The sequence below is a fragment of the Limulus polyphemus genome, unplaced genomic scaffold, assembly GCF_000517525.1.
Source record: "Limulus polyphemus unplaced genomic scaffold, Limulus_polyphemus-2.1.2 Scaffold639, whole genome shotgun sequence".
In the NCBI taxonomy this organism is placed as follows: Eukaryota; Metazoa; Arthropoda; class Merostomata; order Xiphosura; family Limulidae; genus Limulus; species Limulus polyphemus.
In genome coordinates, this window is record NW_013666249.1 from 308,524 (window position 1) to 334,119 (window position 25,596).

The window sequence follows — 25,596 nt, forward strand, 5'->3', positions numbered from 1 at the left end:
AATAAACTAGTTTTAATTAAGAAAGGACTTGTATCGCTGAAGTTCCTCGGAAAGAATTTTTACGGGAAATTAACAAACAACCAGATATGCAACAATACTTTTATTATTCTGTCGTTGGTGGTTTTATGTATTTACTCTAGTTTGTTTTTGAGAGCTATGTATATTTATACATGTTTGTCGTCAGTGGTTTTGTGTATATACTCTAGCTCGTTTTTGAGAGCTATGTATATTTATAATAGTCTGTTGTTGGTGGTTTTCAGTATTTATTCTAGCTTGTTTTTGAGGGTTATGTATATTTATACTGGTTTGTCGTGAGGATTTTATATATTTACTAGTAAAAAAAGCACGTAAAAAAGACGAAAATTATAGAATTTAACCAAAACGAATTTGTCTGTATCCAAAATGCACCTACTCTTCACTTATTTCATCAATCTAGAAGTAATTCTTGAATCACCACATTTTAAATAAAAACTACTTGGAAAAATTAAACTTTATCGTGAACAAAAAGTACGTGTGTACCTTGAAAGAAATTTAAATAGCACTCTTGAGCCTATTTAGTGTAGTCTAGGTCAGGAAGTAAAAAAAACAGTGCGGACATTCCGACACAATTTTTCAACTCTTTCGACTGTACAAAAGATAAAAGACATTTGGTAGTAAAAAACGTTTATTTTTCTTTATGTTTTAAGGCCAAGTAGGTAAGATATATATTAAAATACCAAAAGAATATTTATTAATTAACATTTATTCACCACTTGAAACTTCTTAAACACTGACTCTATAACGTCAGTAATAGTAGGCCTATTTGTTGTCTAATTTAATCTATAAACGTAACGTTAGGCTTAGCTGAAAGATTACATAGTAAATTTTATTTTGCTTTTGGCTACAACTCAGTGTCATAAAACTTCTGAATTAAACCAGGTCTCATCAAGTTGGCTGGCATACGACAGACGTAGTGGTTTAGGCATTTTATGCAAGTGAACCGTAATTAATATCAATATTTAAGTAATGATTGTTGTCAGTGTGTTTATCGAAAATATTCTACTTGCCAGAAACCGCAGTTCAGCAGACTCGGACTGATTTTATTGGGTATTTTAAATACTTTACTCTTGTGTAAAGTTTTATTTTTGTTGATCGTGTTAGGACTAATAATAAACTAGAAAAAGTTTAAAAGTTTAGTAAAACGTTATATGTATATAGAACTCTGCAGAGACAGGAAAAGATGAAAATAAAGAAGACAAGAGCACTGGTTAAAGTTGTCATTTTATATATAGAACTGTTGTTTACATCTTACTCCAAAAATATGTAGAGAACATAAATAGGTTCTTTAGCAATGCCGAACTTTAATGGTAGCTCGAGTTATTTCTACTCCGGCCTATCGTCTGCTGTGAGACCTGCTACTTAGCTACAAGGGAATATTGCTGTGCTCAGATGACTGGTGTAAACAGCTAATATACGAGGGATGGGGAGAGGTTAACTGGTATTTTATTTGCTGTTGGCCAACCATATTAGATCGCAAACAACAAATGTATGTACCAATTTTATTGAGGGTGTGGGAAACTAGATACCATTTCCTCCATTGTTCTGTAAACCCCATTGTAACAGTTCGGCGAAATGCGTAACTCAAATCATAGTTAACGACTGTGTACGGTACATGTTAGTATATTTACGCATACTTATAATTGCATCTACCTGTAGCTGTGCAACTCGAACAATAAGTAACGATCGGTATACGTTATATGACAGGACAAATCAAACTTTTAGGTGCAGATATTTAAACAATAAAAAGTTCTAAACTGAGCACATGAACCGTAAATGAATCGAAATATTATATCAGTTTCTAAGCTTCAGTTTTCTTGTTTTTCAATTGGCATGCCGTTTGAAACACTTGAATTTAGATTGACAGTTATTTACTCTGCTTATTTTTCTGAGAAACCGATTTAGAATATAAATATACACCATAAAATAAACACTTTAGTTTAAGCCTACTGCTGATGTTCTTTCGGGGTTGGTGGGCGTGTAGTTTATGCATATATATATATATATATATATATATGTGTGTGTGTGTGATAAGAAAATACTAACCATCTTAAATTCAGTGATACTATATCTTCAACATTCGCCATAAAACTAGAAGACTCATTGTATGTAGTTTAATGTGTAATAATATATTTGTATGTAGTTTAATTGTAACAGTATACTTCTATATAGTGTAATGTGTAACAATATATTTTTATGTCGTGTAATGTGTAACAATATATTTTTATGTCGTGTAATGTGTAACAATATACTTTTATATAGTGTATCGCGTAACAATATATTTGTATGTAGTGTAACGCGTAATAATATATTTTTACTTAATGTGTAACAATATACTTATATATAATGTAATTTGTAACAGTATGTTTGTATGTAGAGTAATTTGTAACAATATACTTGTATGTACTGTAACGTGTAACAATATACTTGTTTTCGTAGTAAAGCGCTCCATCTCACTGTCGAGCCGGTTAAGATTCTGATTGTGTTTCTCCGAATTATTATTATTTTGTTTTCATTCACTCTTTAGGAAAAGACATAATCGAAATAGCGTGATTTTATTTTCATTTCAAAAGCCTTTGTTTGATTTCCAATATAATAAGGATTGTTTTCATCTTTCAACGTTTGAGATGATGAATGGAATCTAAACGGTATTAGCAATACATGTTGGTAATGATCACTTACGTTGTCACTTCAAGAAATATTTTGTTTTGTTAAACCATGAACAATTGTTTGCATGTAAATAGATTCTAAATAAGTTATTTCTAATTATAGGAACGCCAGGAAAACCGTCTGAGAAGAAGGGAGGTCGGAAAGTCTTGGATTCCAGCATTAATCTAGTGAAGGTGAAGTCTGAAAACACTGAAAAACTGAAACAAGGTAGGACTAAATAAATAAATCACAATTGAAAAGTCAGATCGCTCGAAAACCACAAGACGTAGTATAGGTTTGTGCCTGTTTTACTAATTTGATAACGTTATACCAGAATACAAGCATTTTAATTTTCACTAGTTTCGTATGGCAGACTCGTAAAGTGGCTGGCTACGCATACACGTTTACGATCCTTTAATTGTACTACAAATATTATAATTAAATTATGTTTTTGTTTTTGAACTTACGGCTTTGAGGCTGATCTTGTTTTATTTCCGCTTCTTCGCTGTCCATTGTAAAGTATAGATAATGTTTAGATAATATATCTTACTGCAACTACTAGCGTAAAGAACTGTTTCCACGTGCCATTGTTACCGTGTGAGTAGCTGTGTTACCACATGCTATTGTTAACATATAAGTATCCGTGTTTCCACATGCCATTGTTACCGTATGAGTAGCTGTGTTCCACATGCTATTGTTAACATATAAGTATCCGTGTTTCCACATGCTATTGTTACCATATATGTATCCGTGTTTCCACATGCTATTGTTACCATATAAGTATCCGTGTTTCCACATGCTATTGTTACCATATATGTATCCGTGTTTCCACATGCTATTGTTACCATATAAGTAGCTATGTTCCACATGCTATTGTTACCCAACAAGTAGCTGTGTTTCTACATGCTATTGCTACGATATAAGTAGCTTCTCATCAGAAATAAGTAGATCAAGTGTCAAAACAACAGGTGTTTTAGTTGTAATACCTGATAAATTTCAGAATAAACCCATCTATTTATTAAGAAATTATTATCTCACGCATTTTTGAGCAAAATATATCACTTGAAGGTCGCACAAACATTTTAAAACAAAATACTATAGACATAACATCGATGAGGAATCACTAGTTTTATTAAATATCCCACATCCCCCCCCACCAAAAAAAAAACAACTGTGGCCAAAATCATATCGTCAAATCATATTAAATCTTCTTACCCCTTTCAAATGAGTGAAATAAGAAACTTAGGTTGATAAAACAGAAAAAAAGTATGTATCAAGATATCGCATCAATATAAATCAATACAAATTCAAGAAAACGTCTGTGTATTTACGTAGGGGCGAAATATGGAACTGGAAACTCGGGTGTTTATTTCAGGATATTAGCACATTCAGTTGTGTGTTTATTTCAGGATATTAGCACATTCAGTTGTGGTAGCATTTGCTTTCATGGTTCTCATTCTCTTTCTTAGGTTGTCATATAATTTCATTTTCTCACGCTCTCATTCTTAAGCCCCTTTTATTGTTGTCACTAATGTTGAAGTCGAAAAGCAATTACGTTTTTCCGTTTTCATTGAACCAGAAACACATTCTGCTAACCCAATCGAAAAAAGGCACGAGAAAACATAATTGTGATCTCAGAAACCCATTTCCAGTATTGAACAGCTTCGATAAATTCAATATTCATTGATTCAGAATGAGATGTTTAAAGGGTTCTCCGCTCTTTTTCCCTTTTGGAACAGTCCCAACCTGGCTAGGTAAATTTTGCAAAAAAAAAAAGAAAAGAAAAACGAAGAAGCAGTCTGAGGAATTGGCCACTGTATGACACTTAAGTATTAAAAGATTGATGTAATTGTAAGTGTCACTATCACAGGGAAAAAGTCCAAAGACACAGCTTTTATTTTCTTGATCTATATAACAACGCTTAGATCAATATTAATAGAATATATATTAAAGAAGCGTTAATTATCCGTGAGCTAAAACCCAATTTCAATCAAAACACAAGTATACGTTTTCTGGATGGAAATCCACAACTTTCTAACATTTCATACAATGGACGACAGATTGCCTGATGATGACCAGTGGTTAGTTGTTATAGAGCCCAAAAAATAAAATAATCCAATCAAAAGTTGTTCCCTGGACTTGTATTGAAATGGAAAATGTGTCTTAAGTTTAGACCCTGCTCCTATGTGGAACTTCTATGCTGATTGACGGATTTTAACTTGATTAGTTTAAAACAGTTGATCTGATTTCATGACCTCCAAAAAACTTGATTTCTGTATTAAGCCCATATAGAGACTGATTGTTAAGGAAAATACAGTTATAACTGACCCAGATCAATTTCTGAAACGTATGTAACAGACCTGACACAGTTGGGTTTAATTAAAGTTACTTATAATTGACGCTACTTCCGACTTGAGTTTGAGAAAGATTGGAGATTCTGATTACAAGATGCTAGTTGAATTAGTGGACTATTCTCTCGAAATCCTTAACATAAAATTATTTGAAGGATTCCGAGAGCATAGCCCACAAATTCAACTAGCATCTTGTGATAGGGATTTATCAGAGTTTATAACACATATTAATTTAAGTGAGATGAATCTCCAAAAAGCAGTACTGGCTCAGTAGAGAGTCAAAGGGTTCCCACTGTTCTAGAAAATATTTCTCACCATTCTTCAAAGAAAGCCATTTTGCTGGAATATCAAACACAAACTTGTGAGTTGGCACCTCAGTAAAAACTGAAACTCAGTAAACATGCTGTGGTTTTGCAATCAGATGTTACAGTTTGACGTACTTCTTCAAAACCATTTGATAGTTTCTTAAAGTTATTATACGCATAAAGTTAGGAATGATGACAAGCACAATTCACAATAATTACCCATGGATACTTGTTCTTAATAATTGTGGATATACTATGACTTATATCAGAGTATTTGTGGTATCTAAACAAATTCTTATCCAGTTATGAAGAGGAACGTGATTATTTTTATTATTTTATTCAGTTAACCTTTCAAAAATACTTTCTGGAGTATCATCTACTGAAATCAAACTTCTTCATTTGTAACTCTACAGTCATCAACAAAGATAACAAAAAAAACCACATGTTTCACAACAAACGTCTTCCTAGTTTCATCCAGCGTAATAGAGAAAAAATATTTAAAAAGATGACCACAAATATATTCTTGAAATATGGACCAAGGACTTGCTTCACAACATTAGTCACCTTCTTCTTCTGGTCAAGTCTGACTCAGGCATTGACTTTAATGGCTTTAGAAGGTCGTCTGACAAATACGTCATATTCTATTAAATATGCAAAAACTTGAGGCTTAATTTGGAAAAGTCAGGCTTTGCGTGGTTTTTTCTTTAAAATGAGATGTAATAAATGATATGAAATAATCAACCCTTTCCTATGAGCACAAGACAAGTTCCTTTTTGCAATATAGGCAGTGGGCCAAGCGTTTATTTAAAGATATAGCTTTTTTGTTTGAATTAGCCATGCTTTGAATTCTCTATCTCTTTCCCTGTCTTTTTTTTTTTAACGTATTTTTTCTTCATATTAGAAATTTCTTTGTCTTAGGTTTGGGAGTGGTAGATTCCATGTCACCCTCGTAATTGGTCGAGTCACGAACTTTATAATATAAACCAAAAACCATTCGTATGGAATGATAAGTTTATGTTTTTATATTAGGAAAAAACTGCAGAGCGAACTTCCGGCGTCTGATAATTTTTACTATCTTATGCAAATACTCATTCGCCGTCACTTATGTAACAGTTTTAAAAAAAAAGTCATATTTTGATTAAGAAACTAACACTTCACTAACATTTAAAAGAAAAAGAAGATTAAAGTATCATAGTCTATTCAAAACTACAGATGTGATGCAGATTCTGAAAAATGGGAAGAATGTGTAATAATTAACAGAGTGGTCAAGGAGCAGTATTTCTGTTGCTTGAATTGATGACCAGGATGTTACCAGCCTATACATATTATATGGCACGTGTCAGAATGTTGTTTTTTCGCAACTTTCTGGTAACTGACCTAAACACTTCATTGTTCCGAGTTATATCAATAAAGTTATGAATAGCTAAACGGATAATGTTCCATAAAGTAGGCTTAGCGTATGCTCAAAAACTCTTACACTTTAAACGGAAAGTAAATTAAAGTGAAAATCCGTGGTTGGGATTCTTAGGCTTTCTATCACGAGAATTTTCGGATATACTCAGAACTCTATAAAGATTGATAATGTAAAGACAAATTTTAATTCCGTATTTTACATTGAATCTCTGAATACAGCAAATAAGCCTAACATACGACAGAAGCACTTGAATCCCCAGGCGTTAATGTTGAACACTGTGTAACAATTATATCCTGAAGTCTTAATATTCGGACTTTTGCGTACTTCGTGGCCTAACGCATATACTGGTACCGCGCTTTCCAAGGCAAAATACTGTTTGAGACATATATATGGCTGTTTTTTGTTTGTTGTTAGCAGTATTCCCTAAGTTTTGCCAGAACAATAATATTTCTTACAGCAGAGGGAGAATAAAAAAAGGTAGAGATCAAAATGGTGGATAATAGCAATTCGACTAGACAGCGGGGATGGTGAAAAAGTCACCTTTGTTGTAGCCTTGAGTAGATTATTTATTTATTTGTGGATAAAAAATGTTGGATCTAGCATGGCTAGGTGGTCAGGGCGCTCGACTTGCAATCTGCGGGTCGCAGGTTCGAATCCCCGTCCCTTTCAGCCGTGACAGTCAGTCTCACTATTTGTTGGTAAGTAAAGAAGTAGCCCAAGAGTTGACGGTGGGTGGTGATGGCTATCTGCATTCCCTATAGTCTTTCATTGTTAAATTAGGGACAGCTAGCTCAGATAGCCCTTTTGTAGTTTTGCGCGAAATTCAAACGAAACCAAGAAATGTTGTCCAACTCGAATCCAATCGATACACTCACACGAAAACTAAACAGAAAGAAAAAAACACCTTTATTACCTACATCAAAATCTACAGAAACCAAGAACACGAACGCACATAAACACAAAATCAAGAAACACATAAAGAAATGAAACAAACAAAATCACAACACAAAAGTATCACAGCACAACAACCTGAAGAACATACAAACCAAATGTGCGAAGAACTAACAGCATGTCCAATAACAGAAGTAGCCAAAAATACATTCACGAAATCGAGACAACTCTATTACCCTGCTCATAACAATCATGAAAAAAAACACATTTTACACCATTAATACCATACACAATACACCAATTCATGAACTTAATACAAAATACACAGGACAAGAAGTAAACAAGTCACCCGTATCCAAGCTACACAATACCATAATAGCAGTCAGATTAAATTCATGGACATGGCCCTGAAAAGGAAAAAGTAAGAAACTTGAAACTAATTTCCACTGTCAACATGCCAACGACAACAGTAGCGTCCAAAATGAACGATGGTTCAGGAGAATAATTAACAACAGCTCAGGAGGGAGGAAGAGGTCTAAGAAGAACCTGACCCTCCCAGATCCATAAAGATCTAAACCCGACACGAGAACATTGTAATATATAATTGCAATCATCTGTAACACTTCTTATTTGACTGATCACAAAAATACATGAGAAGTAAAAATCTTCCAGGTCAATTGTTAATCTTTGATTAGTGAACTGTAAGTTGATAAGTTCTGTTACTGTGTTTCTTGATGCATAATTTTGACAATAGTATTAATCAATAGGTTTGAGATAAGCCTTCTTCCAGGTCAATTGTTAATTTTTGATTAGTGAATTGTAATTTGATAAGTTCTGTTACTGTGTTTCTTGATGCATAAATTTGACAATAGTATTAATCAATAGGTTTGAGATAAGCCTTCACATTTATTGCATCAATATACGATTATGGGCGTCGTCATATTTCTTCTGACGAGAGATTATTTCGCTACGAAACAGATTCCTGTAAACAAGTTGTATATCTTTACCAGAAGAGAGAGAAATCAATCGGTCGTTTATTAAAAGTTTTATACAACGTAAAGCTACAATATTTTTTAATCATACTTATGTTTAAAAAATGGAAACTGTTAGAATGATAAAAAAACATCAATAGAAATGGAAATGTAATAAAGAAGGCTAGTTGGTGGAGGTGAACAGTTTTCCATTTTGTGTCTTCCGTTTGTACAAGTATCGAACACAGAGTGATATAAAGTCAACACACTCGAAGTTTTTCTGGTACTGGTTAGTATCTAATTATGGGTTAATTTTATAGGGCAAAAAGATTGAGACCATATACAGTCGTAACATTCTGCACATGGTGATATTCATAATACCATGAAAATTAAGATACATTACATATGAATTATCCAGTTAGTTTTTAAACTTCAGACGATTTATACTGTGTAAAAAAATGTGTTCATTTCTTAAACTTTATATAAAAGGCATTACTATTAATACATGAACGATTTAATTTTTTCCTAATTCCCCCCAGGTTTGCGATTTTTGGCCAAGAATGTCTTTTGAACTTCCCTCTTTCTATCCCCCCCCCCTTTAACATTCCAATCGCGTAGTATTTTGGGTTGGAAACTTGTGGAAAAACAAGATACTTTCTTGTACATAATGTATTAGTTGAGCGTTGACATGATAGTCACCAGGGGCCTACACGCATACGTACGCGCGCACACAGAAAGTACCTGTTCTATTTTAGACGAATTTGCTTTCACATATGAACACTTGAATATAAGTTTAATTATACAAAAAGAAAAACTGAATGGCCGTAATTGTGAAGGGCGGTTCTCCACTTCACGTAATTTTGTAAAGTGGAAACTAAAAACACGATTAAAATTAATCTCCCCGCAAATCCAGCAGCCAAGCTAACCAACCGAAAAGTCAGTTGGATATTGTAGTGCCCTAAATAGCGGTTGGTGATTATTGGCACGAGAGGACACCACATGTAAGAAACTAGTACAAGTGAGTTAACTTCTCTATTTGAACATTAATTGGCCACAAAAATTTCTGTGCGACTGTCAAAAGCAAATTGCATACATTCGAATACATTTGTGTGTAAGTATGTGACAAACGATTACACTACTCAAGCAAACGTAAAAAAATGGATGCCTATCACAACTTGTAATGTTTTGGGGCCTATTGACACAAAATTTGACACTGAAGACTTTGAAAAACCAAAACAGAAATCTTATTAAAACACAAACGTTTTGCCACAGGTACACTACACAAGAAACGTTGTAAGGGTGTGAAAGCTTGTACTGGAATCGGATATTGGTGAATAAATAATGACACAGGAGTATAATAATAGAAGATAAAAATAATATACAAAAACAAGTCAATGTTAATTTAATTTGTATGCACCATTTGGCACCTTAGGTGTGAAATAAAAGTGATTTAATAAGTTCTCTGTCTCTGCAAATTAGATTGTCTTTATGCATAAACTTTAGTTGGTGTAAATGAAAATAAAAAAAAAAGACTAAAAATCCAAGAAAAAATTCGCACTACATGTCATGCAGTATAGTTTTTGAAATTGTACTCTTGCTGTAGCTGTTAGTGTTTTTGACGTGCCTGTATATAGTAAGGGCGCTCCCAGTTTTTTTTAGGGAGGATACAACTAGGCCCCCAACGGTTCCTAAGGAGCGAAGCCCCCAGAAGTCACAGCATTTCAAGCGTTTTAGTTTTAGAAAGGAAAGTTATTGATAAACACAAAGCGTGAGATGTAACGTTGTAAGTATCTGCTTTTACGAGCCTATTTACTGAACCACGTTTATCTGTAAACATCACCAAATTGTATGTCATATTGTTTGACAGAGGTAATATGTATTGAATAATCAAAGTTGTGCTATTTACTCAGATGAAAACTGTTCCCTGTTGCACAAACAATCTCTGAAAATTATACCCTATTGTACAGCTTTCAGTATTTATGGAGAGAACAGAGTGACTGTATATCCTGCTGCCTTAAGAGGATGTGATACACCTATTGCGAAAGTTTAGATATCAAGTTAAAAGTTGTATCATAATTTATTATGTAACAGTGGTTACACAAGGCAAGAAATCATTCATTAACTACTTTTAATATTTGTAATTTGATGTGTCATACGTTTGTCCACGATAACTTACCGTCCTTTTCTGAGCGTCTACAGTTTACAAGTGTTCACCAAATGCTCCCTTAGACTTGCTAGTGTGTGTATGTTGGAATGATACATAAGCAAAATTATCATGCATTATCCTTTACTCACCAGGTGTCACTTTGTTTACTGAAAAACAAATCCATTGATTTAAGAGCCCATTTGTGCAACTGGGAAGGTATTGTTTCACGGAACCTCCCTGAAAACATCATGATGTAGTAAACTTGAAATTGTGAAACTAAAGGAGTATAAACACTAGTTTGTAACAGTATGGGATACAACACATAAAACCTTGAATATGAGTGATAAGTTTGACTGCTATAAACATACGAAAATGTCCGTCAGCATATGTTTATTATAACATTAAAATAAAACATGAAGTACACAAACTTTTGACTTAACTTACCGTATTACCCCTGATACTGGTAACCCTTTTTTCACAGTAGTAGCAAACTAGACACTTTGGTGGTGTCGATCAAAGGAGGTTACCCGGTAGGTGGCAGGACTGTTTCACAAGAGTTTTTGATTCTTATAAACAATGATTATCATATTTACTGCAATAGGGGGCACTGATGTTTATAGCAAAACTAGAAATAAATGGGCTATGTTTGCTACCACTTATTATAGATATATTTGTTTATAATAGAGGTATTACTATATGACCCAGTTAGTCTCTAATTAGCTCCCACCCTTGCAATTTGCAACGCCCCCGGGGCGTTAATTAGGGACAAAACGGTATACTCTTAAATAAATAACACAATACAGCATGGTCCAGTAGCTAGTGCTTTGGGCTTATATTCGGAAGGTTTAGAGTTCGAAGCTTCCTCGCGACAGGCCCGGCATGGCCAGATAGTTAGGGAGCTCGACTCGCAATTTGCGGGTCACGGGTTCGAATCCCCGTCCCACCAAACATGCTCGCCCTTTCAACCATGGGGGCGTTATAATGTTACAGTCAATCCCACTATTCGTTGTTAAAGAGTAGCCCGAGAGTTGGCGGTAGGTGGTGATGATTACCTGCCTTTCCTCTAGTCTTACCCTGCTAAATTAGGGACGGCTAGCGCAGATAGCCATCGTGTAGCTTTGCGTGAAATTCAAACAAACAAACAAACAATATCCTCGCGACATGTGTCCTCGAGTAAGACACATTACCCCAGTTGCTTTAGCCTTCCCACCTGCATAATGGTTATCAGCGGGGCAGCTGGGGGTTAAACTTCGATGGACTGGAATTCCGTTCGGAGGGGAAGTATCACCATTCTTATCCGCTTGTCATTGCTTTGTGTCATTGCCAGAGTTCAGCTCCGGCTCCTATGTGCCGTATCGTTTTTGAATTAAAAATCAAACTGGCCATCAAGCACCGTTACAAGATCGTTTCAAAAGTATGTTCCCTCTAGACTTTGAAAATGATGGATCAATGTATATGAAACCCAATTACAACTGCAAGTCAAGGACCCTAACCACCAGGTCATTTATCGCGTTTAAAAACGACTTTAACCCCGCTCTTTTGAGGCGGCTGTGTAAATAGAAATAGATGTGATGAATGTATACAAATGGTTAATTTTCAGTTTTATATACAAAAGCTTTTGTGTGTGTGGCACGAGTTGCAAGTTCGAATCTGGATTCAGCTGGAATTAGTGAAGATATTATTCACAACCCTAAAATACAAACACTGTAATTTTAAGTCTATGAACCTACCTAAAATAGATAAATAATCTCATTTATTTACAGGAAAGAATAAAAGTTCTATCCCCGTCACACCAAACATGCTCGCCCTTTCAGCCGTGTGGCGTAATAATGTCACGGTCTCTCCCACTTTGGTGAAAGAGTAGCCCAAGAGTTGGCGGTAGATGTTGTTGTCTAGATGCCTTATTTGTAATCCATCATTTTTAAATTAGGTATTGGCTAGAGGAAATAGCCCTCGAGTAGCATAGCGTGAAATTCTAAAATCAAGCAAATAATAATCGCGATAAGATTCTTGGCCTGTATATTAACAATAATTTACATGTACTATATATATATTCCGTTCATTAGGTTAAAGGAGAGTCGTCGTCGGTCGTAACATAGAGGATATTCCGAACCACGTTTTTTTAACATTAAAATCAACCCTTCTGTGTGATAATTAACGACAGTATAATCAGATTACGTGTATATTAAAAACATTGTTAAATATTTCTATCTGCGCTCTCATTTTGCTTTTAATAAGAGAAGGAAGGACATAAGTTTGGTAGACGGTGTATCCCTGCTGCATCATTGGTCCAACTTCCTTAAACACCTCCATAAATAAAATCAAAATTAAGAATAACAAATATTTGTATTTCTTCGTTTTGAAGTTAATATGTCTTGCAGTGTTTTGGCCTACATAGTGTATAATTCTTCTCGTGATTCATGACATGCGCACGTTTTACTGACAGTACAAATTGCAACGTTAAGCGTACCTTATATGACGTCATTTTAGTGTCGACTGACTGACTGACAGACAACACACTACTATATTGTGGTGCGAGTGGTTACAATCGGTGACTCCCTTCACACACACGCACATACACACATATTATGCACTGTTGGCGTTGGTAGCTTGTCACGTGAATGAGGGAATCATGGGTAATTGTTATCCAGGAAGGCACGCACAAGTTTGATATGCCACTTAAACCCTGTTTTGACGCATAATTACAAGTCGCTGAAACAACAATAACAGATACCATATGCATGAGAGTAATATGGTAAAATAGCATATACATGTTTAGTATATATATTGAGCCTTTTGCATGAGAACAAAAAGCGTCAGTGTACAAATATTGTGCCATATGGAATGATACTAGTTCATACAGCTCTGAAATGTGTTCTCGTTTAAAAAGTTATTTCGTCCACCAGAACGCAAAAGGTTGAGTTTTAAAATAAAATGGCGTTTCCCAATGTGTGTGGCGCCCCCTAGTAGGGGCGCAAATAATTTGTTTTAACCTCTTGCATCACTATACATTTAGCCAATTACTGTGTATCCGTGTGTTATATATCATCATTTAACTCACTCTTTCATTCATTTCAAAAAGAAGGGGCGTGCAAGAAACCATATTTATTACAGGGGGTGGGGGCTGAATAACAAAAGTTTGGGAAACACTGGAATAAAATATAAATATGTTGTTTTTCATCACTGGTAACTGATGGTACATAACGAGTTTTCAATAACAGAAGAGAGGGTCTGGTAATATCGTTCCAACTACAAAGACTACCAAAATATCTCGGGTCGAGTTGATTAGAACATCTATAATTCAAAGGCGATATTTATGAAACAGAACAGGGGATAAAATAATTTGGTGGAGTTGATTAGCAGAAACTGATAATCAATATTGAATTTAATTAGCAATTAGTAAGTATTGCTTAGCATCTTTTTAACATTCATCTTGTCCCCTGGTGGGACAGCGAAGTGTCTTCGGATTTACAACGAAAAAATCAGGGGTTCGATTCCTCTCGGTGGACACAGCAGATAGCCCTATGTGGCTTTGCTCTAGGAAAAACACACTATGTCAACTATATCCTTCACTAAAAGTCTTAACTAGTTGTAAAGACGTCCACTAATGAAAAGGAGGTAAATGGTATGTTTTTATTCTAATAACGTATTTATTCGGCTTCAAACCTCAAATATTTAATTGTACCTTACACGACATTTCATGAACAAAATAGTTCCTGGTGTAAAAAGTAAAACTGCAAGAAATACCAAACACCTCAGCTGTCACAAAATAATGCAACAACCGATTCACCAGAGAAAGAAGTGACTTGAAGATATAGCAACTGAACAAGGTTGCTACAAATCGTTTTTAAATTAATCTAGTTTATTTCTTATTTTTGGTGAGACGTCATCACTTTCTTCACAACTTGGTCTCCTTGGCTTTTCAGCAGTAATTACCCCTCTCGCCATGTTACAAGGTTTTTAGTGAGTGATATTGAAAAATTAATTAAACTACTTTTTTGTTTGTTCAGGTTATACCATTAGTATAGCATTAAATCGTAGCTGCTTTATCTGATTAATGACAATATTATAATAAGCAATTTACGTTAAATTTCGTACTTCTTGGAGGGGTGGTAAATAAATTAGAGAAGAGGGGATGCCTAGAAAAACATTCCATATATCTTACAATAGGGGTAATTCAGGATCTTTTTTAATATTGCCTGATAAAATTAAGAAATATGGATTCTCAAAATTTTCATAGCCTTCAATTTTGTTTGGTTACAGAGCCATCAAGTAGAAAATCAGACCCCTTTTGCCACACCCACCTGTTACATCCTCTCTTTCAGGATTTGTCAGTAGTTCTCTCTTATGTTTAATACTTTATTATTTTCAACCAATAGGAAGCCAAGGTTTTCATCTATCCAATGACGTCTTATAATTACGTTATTTTCTATACAGAAAAGTGTTAATTTCCCTTCCAGTATAAGCTTCCTTCCCTCGGTAAACACATGGATTAACTTAGATGAATTTGTAACAGTTCTTATAGCATAGCTAGAAAGCCAGAAAAATTGTGATAGTTATGCGATATTTTTTGCTTTGCGTGTTATTTTTCTATACTCTTTGGTGCATTATTTAATTAAATAAAAATTATTTAGTGCACCACTACCATTAATAAAAAAATAGGGTTAAGTGTTATCGACTGCAAAAAACTAAGGCCTAGGTAAGTACTTTGTTTCTTGTTTTTCATGTGTATTCTCTATTTATTGTCATAAAAGTAACTAAATGTAAAAACAGGAAACTCTATAGGTTAATTAAGATTCTTCTTCTTAGTTCCTGTCGTTCCTAGTGGAACATAGGGTTACAACAACACTTCACCGACGGAAGTGTTGGCGCAGTTTCTGTAGCGATTTTTGTTTTTACAGGGCGAAGTTGTTTTCTCATCCTGTACTTGGAACCAGGCAATGGTGGTTGCATCCCTGACGGGGAACGAACCCGGTATCTTTGGATTAGAAATCCAACGCGCTATCCACTGCGCTATACAATAGTATGATAAAATAAATGTTCTCGTAGAACTTGTAGCAGTTCATGGGTAATGCAATTCGATAGCATAACGTGAGCCTCACGGTCCCCAAGTGATTTACAACTTATAATGGCGCGAATAGTACAAGTAGTTAGAAATGGTTCAAAGGGCAATTAAATTTAAGAATAAACAGATGTATACTGTTGGTGGTTACGAGGTTGGGTAAATTGACCAACTTTGTATAGAATTAGGGTAGAGAAAATAAGAGATAAAATATAAAGTTTTACTGAAAAAAAAACGTTTGAAATGTATTTAGGAGGCTTTAGAGATCACGCAAATAACATTTGAGATTTTTTTAGATGAAGAAAAGTAATTTTAATCTTAATACGAAAATCATTTTGCACTCGTACTGGCCAAAAAAAGACTCGACATATTCACAGACAAATCTTTAGTAAAAAATACTTCATTGAAAAATTGATTTTGTGTACAAACGACTTGTAATGTTTACTAAAAGTATGCCGAATTTTGTGAAGATTCTCAACTGTATTAAAAGTTATAGTATTAAAACTATATGCAAGTAAAAATGGTCACGTGGTCGGTCCATGGGGCCGAGCCCGTATTGAGAGTTCTTAGCTAGCTCAATGTTAGTCTAGTCTAGTTGCTAGGCTGCGGGCGCCGACTAGGAGCATTTGGAACGTCATGAACAGACTACTACTAAGTGTATGTTTATGCGATATGCGCATGACAAAGTGTGAAAATACTGTATGAGCCGTGTGGCGGGAATTTACGAGAAATGAACATCAGCTTTAGCTTATCAATTTGAAACGTTATGACACTTTCACTGTGTTGTGGGACGTCTCGAAAACAACATACAAGAGAAATGAATGATTCGCACGTTATGTTAAACAAAGAGGAAAGTGGTTCGCAACTGGGGTTGTTTTGATTCGAAAATTGCGATGTGAACCCGGATATTTTGTCCCCAGATTCTCAGAAGTATCGTCTTTGTGTCCGCCTTTCACGCCTACACTTTTCGACCTATCTCTACCATACTTAGCCCTCCAGAGGCTCAGCGGCAAGTGTGAAGACTTATAACGCTTAAAATCGGGCTTCAGTACTCGTGATGGGCACAACACAGGTAACTAGCTCATTGTGCTTAACAAGAAAACAAACTTGGCATGGAGGGGATCACAATTCGAATCTAACCCCTCATTGCCATCGTCCCGTGTGGACCTCGTGTCTTTCCTGTGCGTTGAACGAGTTCATCAGCTAGTATATATCTACACGTGACTGAAGTCGTAAAGTTATTTTCAGTCTAATGAGGACGTTTAATCACACATTCTATTCTAAAAGTATGATATTCTGCATCTTTAGCATTACAAACGAAAGAAGAAAAATGGCCAAATATGAATATAATTTATCGCTGTGTGGTAGCAGTTTATTTTTGCATCTTAGATAAACTGAAATATTCTTTGTTTGTTTAATAGTTTATTTAATTTAAAATAATTTTGTAATATTGTGTGTTTGTGTTTATATATATAATAAGAGGCATGGCTTCAAAACTATTATATCAGTTACATTAATTGTCAATAGGCGATCAAGATCAGCACTATAAAACAATAATGAACTTAATATAAATTCAAAACTCTATTTAAAGAAACAAAATCAAAAACCTTCGCACTTTCCACTCGTTATCCAAAACTCATAACGAAGATTACCTGTGGTAATAGCACCCAAAAGCGTTGAGAATATCCCATCTATCAGATAAAATCCAAAAAGCAGATGAGAAACCAGTCAGCAGTCGGGGAAAATTCAATAAGGGTACAGAGTTGAGTGCTTACACCCGCAACGTCTCAACTCTTAATGCCTTTCATTGTCTGCAGCCAGTTGTGGGAAGGCAGTTCTCCTTAAAAAGATGTAATAAAGTTAAAAGTAGAAATAAGATAAAATTAAGAAACCCCAAAAATACATATTTCAACTAAGACAATGCCTACCAACCTCCACCTTTAAAAGTTCTAAAAAATCCTTAAGAATTTAAGATTCTACAGAGTTCTGCAAAGTGTCAAAAGTTTATATAATCATTTAATAAATTCTGAAAATTATTGGGCCTGGCTTAGCCTAGTAGTGATAAGCGTCTCCAGACCGTGAATACATGGGTTCATGGTTCGCGTCCCTTGCCGTAAAACCGCATTCTGCACGATGGAATCTTGAGTGCGTTATAAAAGTGACGGTCGAATCCCACCATTCGGTGGGAAAGAGTAGTCCTAAGAGCTGGATACTGTTGATTGGCTGCCTTCTCTAGTTTTTTCAGTACATAATTAAGAACGGCTATGGGTATGTAGCCCTTTGTATATTCTTGCGCGAAAATTCTGATACAAACAAATTTATGATGGGAGAAGGATGTATCTTGCGCTACGAATAACTGAGGATAAAGTCTGTGCACGTAACTAAAATAATTATAGTCGTTTTTCATAGCATATCTTTCTTTTCTTTTTTTAGAACAATACGTAAGGAATGTTTTTTTTGTCATTTCTGGATCGTTAAGACATCAGTTATACGTTTTCTTCAAAGTAAATATGTCTTACCAAACATAGAGAACAAACTATGGAATAAAACTTTATACACACACACACACACACATATAAACAAAAAAGAATATGAAAATTAAGTTCTTTGTTTTTAAATTGGATTTGTGGAAATGATGTAGTGATCAAAGAGTTACAATGTTGCACGAAAGAAACGTTGATTTCAATCAAATGTTTGAAACTGTTATACACACACACATGCAATTTGTTTACTAAAATAGAAATATAACTGGACTACGTGCAGATAAAGGTATAAAGCTTTGCAAGCAAAATACATTTTAGAGCATTTACGATATGTGTGTATGTAATTATATCTTTTTAGTAGTAGTATCTTTTAGTGTCAATATCCTTTGGTCATAATATCCAGACCAGAACTCCTCTGACGTCAATTGAAGTCTGGCTTTGGGCATTTCTCTTAACTTTCTATTTCATACAACTACAGGATGTGCCAACTTGTAGGACTGTTCAGACGTCTGTTGTCAACGGCCATGTCCTTTTGTCTGAAGAGCCGAGACAAACAGCGTTTCACATTAAGTTACAGTTGTTCACAAGCTTTTGTCCCGTGATCTGTTTAGTTTCCGTTTCTCTTACGTGTGATGAATGGCATCAATACTTACTTATCTTATAATTCCATTTCAGAATATAAAAAAAGAAATAAAGATACTAAGGTTAGTCAAATTGGAAAGTTGAAATGGTATAGAATACTTGAAAATATAAAAGCATAGTATGGTTTCATAAATTTAAAATTAAAACTTAAGATGCCTCCAGACTTAGCAATACTAGCATAGAAACACCCGCGCCTTTCTGTGGGGTTCGAAAGCCCCCCTTATAATTTACAGAGCCATCAGTGTACCGATAAAGCTCCTCCATTATCTCCAGTTACTTCTATATCTACTCCAAGGGAGTCTGTAACCGAAAACAAACCTCGTTATGATACCCGCCCATGGTACCTGAGCACATGTGCTACGATTGGTCCTGTTTACACAATGGGTATGAACACAATGTCAAACATAGCGCTTCCGGGATCCTGAGATGCGGGGGAGTGGAGGGGGAGGAACACAAAATCCTATGCCAAATTCGGGTTTAACTACACTGTAGCCCCTCAGTGGCACAGCGGTATATCTGCGGACTTATACTGCTAGAAACCGGGTTTCGATACCCGTGGTGGGCAGAGCACAGATAGCCCTTTGTGTAGCTTTGTGCTTAATAACTAACAACAACAATAGCTACACTGTAAACCTACTCCTAGATCCCCACCATGACTGGTTGATCTTCCGGACGAGTTGTACTCCCTCCTCCTTTGTAAAGGGTATACGTCATATAGATAAGTACACCCCCTTCCCCAAAACCACCCCGATTCAGTCTTTTAAGTTTGATCGTGTTACCTCCAAAACTGTGGGAAGAGTTCGAAGATAAACAAATAAATTCACAAAGCACACAACGTGGATTAAAATAGGATGAAGCAACATGCATTACAATTTATTATTTTTGTTCACAAAGCTCAGAGCACTTTAATTCCCGTGAGTCCAAATACTTTTCGCCCTTAAATATGTGAGATGTGTCATTCCCACGATTATTACAGATACGAGTTTGAATCCTTTGTGTGAGTTAGATACATGTTATTTACACTGTGTCGATTACACTTATAATTGTATGTAGATCAGTTCAATTGACTTCAACAATAACATAAACTTACACTTACATTAACAAATTTATATCACCCTTTGTTGTTGATATTTGTTTCCATGTTGAAGAAAGCGATTCATTCTCAATGGGGGAGAATTTCATAAAATAATATATGCAAGTGGGAATTAGGTTAAATTGGATAATTTACTCCTTTTCTTTGTTTAGGTTCTTAAGCACTTATACAACATTTTTAATGTTTTTTGGGGAGTGAATGAGAAGGTTTCATTTCTGTACATAGAGGAGAGTATCATTTCTGCTTGATAACAAATATTCTAGTTATGTTACTTGGTGGATTCAGTAGTTTATTAGAAGGTCACAACTGAAAAATTCGAGAGAAGAGCAAATATCAAATGGAAAACATGACATAGAGGAACGAAATAAAATGGAGGGAACAAATATTCGACGCTTGAAAGAAGGATAGAGTTGAAGCTACATTCTTATAAACAAGGCGCAACTAATGATATTGTAAAGCAGTTTTGTTTGGAAAAAGGAAGTGGGAGAAGGGAGGATCGCTTTGTAGCTTTTTAGTTACGTTTCATTTAACTAAAGTTTTCGGCAGTTTTTTACCTACGATCTTTTTTTTTTTACTATAATACTTGTTGCTTTTATTTCAGTTGTGTATCACAGTTCCTTGGAAGAAGGCACAGTACAGCATTATCTACATTAATAACGTAAAATACGTGGATATGTTAAACAGATGAAACGTAATTCATAAAAACGTGCGTTCTTTTTATTTCACGGGTATGGTCATACGATATGAAATATGCCAATATTAATACCAGGTGTAACATTTTATGATTCAGATATTTTAAACAAGACCCCCCCCACTTCCTCCCACTCAAAAAAAAACAACAATAAAAAACGCGAATGTTGCTCTATTTTATTTTTATTATGTAAAACTCACGCGTGAATTTAATTGTGCTATATTAACGACGACTTGAGTTTGAAGATAAAAATTTCTAAGCTTGAATTCACGTTACTTGACTCTTTTTTTTTCCCAGAAAACTACACGATCTGCTAGTTATACAAAGTATCTTATTTTATTTAGATTTGGAAATGTTTAGTTTCATGAAAAAACCTTATTAAATACATACTGTACAAATTGTAAGATCAAGAGCAATACCTCTCCCCAAACAGGCAAGACATGTAGTCCCTCTCTGACACCCTTTGTAGTTACACCAAACATACCCACCAGCAGGCAGTGAAATTCTTGATCTGCCAATCACGTGCACATCGTGAGCGTAGGACATGCGTAGTTGGCTACGATAGTACTATACGTGCTTTTTCTATAACCAAAGACACGTTGCAGTGATTCTTTAGTAACGTGTCACCCCATCCACTACATTGATGGCGTCTTGAAGAAGGTGCTGCCATTCTTCCATGATGCACCCTGAAATTCCTTTTCCTGAGTTTGTGTGGTTGCACTAGTCTTGCTGCATGCCCTAAATATGTTCAAGTTTGGTGATATCGCTGGTTTGAGCATGTGTACAATGCTCTGTTGAACTCTTATACCACCCTTTCACGGTGGTATGGTTTTCCTCATGGTCAATTAAGATAAAAGATGGGCCATCAGCACACACGAGTGGCCTCAAAATAGCATCCAGAACTTTGGCCTTATACCACTGACTAGTCGTTGTACGCCCTTGAATGGCTTACAGATTCGTCTAGCCAAGCATGTTATGGATGTAATCCATTTATTATCTTGGAAATTAATATATCTGTAATCAGGTGCGTTTTTAAGTTTCGGGACAAGTATGTGTATTTGGACATTCCAGTGATCTGGATGAACCCATCCTTGAATTTATTTCTGTCCTTAGGGTTGTTTGTCCCATGTTCATCAACATTGGGTTGGAACTTGTTTGTCCTGATACCAGGCCTGCTTACTGAAGTGTTTGGCATATTGATCATGTGCAAAGATAGAGTAGTTGGAACTCTTGTTTCCTTTGTTCCATGAACGAGGTTCGTCTGATGAAGATGTAGATGTCATGACGTTCTGGGAAGTCCTGGCAAGTCTTTAATACAGATTCAAGCGAAGTCAATTCTCAGTTAGATTCAACTTGGCTATTGTCCATTGTAGTTGACCAGATTTAGCCTTGAGTCGCTGTATGTAGGACAGCTGACCACTTAGATAAAAGTAAACAATATCAGGTGTCATTTTTTCTTGTTTTTATTTTAAGTGTAAATAAAAAGTATTGTTTTTGTTTGACAGTGCAACAACTGTGCCCGGTCTATAATTATTGTGGTTGAGTTTGACATGTTCAAACTTCATGAAGCTTTTAGACCTTGCTTTTGAGATCTTCGCTGCCAATCCGTTGATTCAGTTTTCCGTGAGATTGCTTTGGGTACGGTCAGTTTTGGGCACACAACTGGTCTTCACCAGTTTATCAACAGTGATAAAGAGAGTTCCGTTTATTTTGATTGAAATATAAACCCCTCTTGTTGTTTTCCGGAGACTTCCGGTAGTGACGGTCCTATATTGTTTAGCAGTAATTGTCAGATACAGGTCCTGTACATCCGTTGGTACCCTGGATCGATCTCCTCCACGTTGTCTTTGTTTCAAGTATTGTATAGATTGGGATGTACTGATTACAGTTTGTGCAGGGTGACTCCGCCTTCAACTTGCCAGTGTGTTTCTCTCTGTCAGCTGTTTTACTCAAGGTCTTACGTTGACGCACAGTTGATGGCTGTTATTTACCCTACATATCTCAAGGTTTGCAAGAGTTACCTTTACTTAGACAACAGTACTGCCACTGGTCAGAATCAGTGAGTTCAGTCTTTTATGGTGCAGTATGTCACATGGTCTGTTTCCATGTGACATATATATATAGTATGCCGTGTAATCCAGAACTTCAGCGTCTGTTGACAGGGGTGTTTAGAGAAACGTTAAAATGGCTTAGAGGTGAACTGCATGTCTTGTCCATTTTTGGGAGGAATTGTATTCCCAGATTCTTGGGTTTTGTAGATGAGTATCCAAAAATCAAACGACAAATTATGGAAGTTATTTGAAATACGAATCGAAACCATAAAGAAGAATTACTTTTTTTAGAAATAAACACAAACACCTTTGTGCTTATTGATTCAATCTGGATCATAAATATACCTGTATATGTTTGTGTTTAAGTGTGTTTAAAATAAAATGACAAAAAAGCACTTAAGATCCAAGTATGTGTGCCAATCATGTGACAATGGTATAGACACACACACAACTGAAAACATAACTTGTTTTCTATTTTGTAAGCTTACAAGATATCGTGACCAATTCAGTTTTCTTTTTTTTTAATTTGTAAAAGGTAAGAATACAATACTATACAGATCACGTGTGTGTTAAGAATGTTACATCGTTTTTCAGAAACCCCTTCTTTAATATTCTTGTAATACTTGAACGTTGTTGAGAATCGATCTGAATGACTTTGTGTAGAAGGAGGTAGTGTCTGCACAGCTGCTGATTGAAAGAAACACTAACATGTTGACGTCTTCTACGTAATAAGTCTGCAAGTCGATAACTCGGTAACAAAGTACTGTATGTGTGACGTCGTTCGGAGGAAAACGCCGGTACTGGGTAATGAAAATCAAAGATGTTAATTTCGTTATATAACACGAGCAAACTAATTGAATATAAAGTTTTCCCCATCAGACTTGTATGTATATAACACGAGAAACTAATTGAATATAAAGTTTTTCCCCATCAAACTTGCATGTATATAAAACGTATAACTGCATATATATCCATGTTTGTGTATGCTTGTTAGGGCGTGTTTGTTCGTGTATAACTGTTTCAGGTTAAATTAATTTTGTGTGCGCACGAGAACCTTGATTTATGTTTTGATCTTGAGCATTAATGTACTTACAGTTTTCGTGGAGTATTTTTAACGAAGTAATAAATTTTTATTTCATCTAAGTGATAATATTTTTAATTGGCATTTTAAGTACAAGTGATGTAAGTAAAGTTATGTATATTAGCGAAGACCGACCAGAGTTAATTTTCAGAAATCGTACAGATCCCGAAGAATCATAGAATTTAAATAAGATGATTGTTTTTATACATGTTTTTTGAGTGGGTGTGAATAACGAAAAAAGTGCCGAATTATATGGTTTCTTGACTATTATAAAAATAATTAATAATGCTAAGTTCTAAACTTTCGAATTCTAAGATTTATCAAAATAATTTTTTTTTTAATAAAACAACTGTTGATCGATAAAGAACGATTTGGCCAATTTAATATAGTTACATCGCAGTTGTGACACCACTGCGTAACACTATTATTGCAGATTGATAGTGCTCTTTTTTCAGTCATATTTAATTTTCTGTAGCATTAAAGAATATCAGTTGGACAAATACATTACACTCGAATAAAACCTTCAAGTAGATGCGTATTGAACTTAAAATGGTTCGAAATTGCGTCATACAGTGATTGTTTAGTGAAGATAAAGGTGATAAACATATCACAAAAAGATGTTTTCAGAAACCTTTGATATCTAACTAAAACGTAGAGGAAGCGTCCTTAAAATCGCATGCAAAAGGAAAAAAGCACATACAGCTATATATCTAAAAAAAGTCTATAGAAAGCAGTTCTTTTATCAAAACTATGGAGTTTATTTCCCGAAGAAACACAAGTACTAAGTGTACTGAAAAAGTGCAACTAAAAAAACAAACTATACGAGCAAGCAGTTTTCTAAATGTTGATCGATTAAATTGTTTATAGGCGCCTAGAGGGAGACTGAGCTCACATTATGAAATTAGAAAAAAAAAAATTCAAAATTGTCATGATTAATGAATTGCTGTGACCCACGATTACTATCAGCAGCTCGAGTCTTTCACAGTTTACGAATTACTGAAAATTCTAGTGAATTGCTGTTGTTTTCTTCCAACCTAGGGAATCGAACCCCGGATTTTTGCGTTGCAAATCCGTTAACGTACTGCTGATCCACCGGGGGCCGAATCTAGTGAATCAAAATATGAAACTTTCTGGGAATGTGTTTCCTATAACTATAAACAAATTGATTTCAGTACTGAGAATCATAGGTCTGGTGTAGTGCTGCCTGAAGCTATGCCAAGCAAATGTCCACTTCTTTGGGAAAAAAATGTTGTCAAGAGTATTCTCACCACACGATCTATCAACAAACGAACGAAGATTTTCTGCAAACGAAGAGATAAAGATAGAAAATTTGCATGAAGAATTTATTTGACGAAAGATTTCTAGTATTTCCTGAAACTTCTGGAAAAATTACCTTCTCTCTCGAGTAACTGAAATCATTCTAAGTTACTCGATAGATTTTTCAACACGAAGTATTTCAGAGGATCTTAGAGGGTCATTTGTGATCACTCCAGTAATGTTAGTGGGGCTTTGAATGCTGATATATCCAATAAACTCGTCTACTCAGCAGCTTCTGCTCGTCAGAAAGCATCAGGCCCTCAGTAGTGTTGGTGGGGCTTTGAATGCTGATATATCCAATAAACTCGTCTACTCAGCAGCTTCTGCTCGTCAGAAAGCATCAGGCCCTCAGTAGTGTTGGTGGGGCTTTGAATGCTGATATATCCAATAAACTCGTCTACTCAGCAGCTTCT

General features: G+C 35.2%; 1 protein-coding gene across 1 annotated transcript in view; it reads left to right on the forward strand.

Annotated features, from left to right (window-relative positions):
- The window catches only part of LOC106459624 (calmodulin-binding transcription activator 1-like), a 201,616-nt gene that overhangs the window by 27,017 nt on the left and 149,003 nt on the right, over positions 1 to 25,596 (forward strand). Inside the window, exon 2 of the mRNA XM_022386151.1 lies at positions 2,809 to 2,913. Coding sequence (XP_022241859.1) covers positions 2,809 to 2,913 — 105 coding nt within the window. The remainder of the gene's footprint in view (positions 1 to 2,808; positions 2,914 to 25,596) is intronic.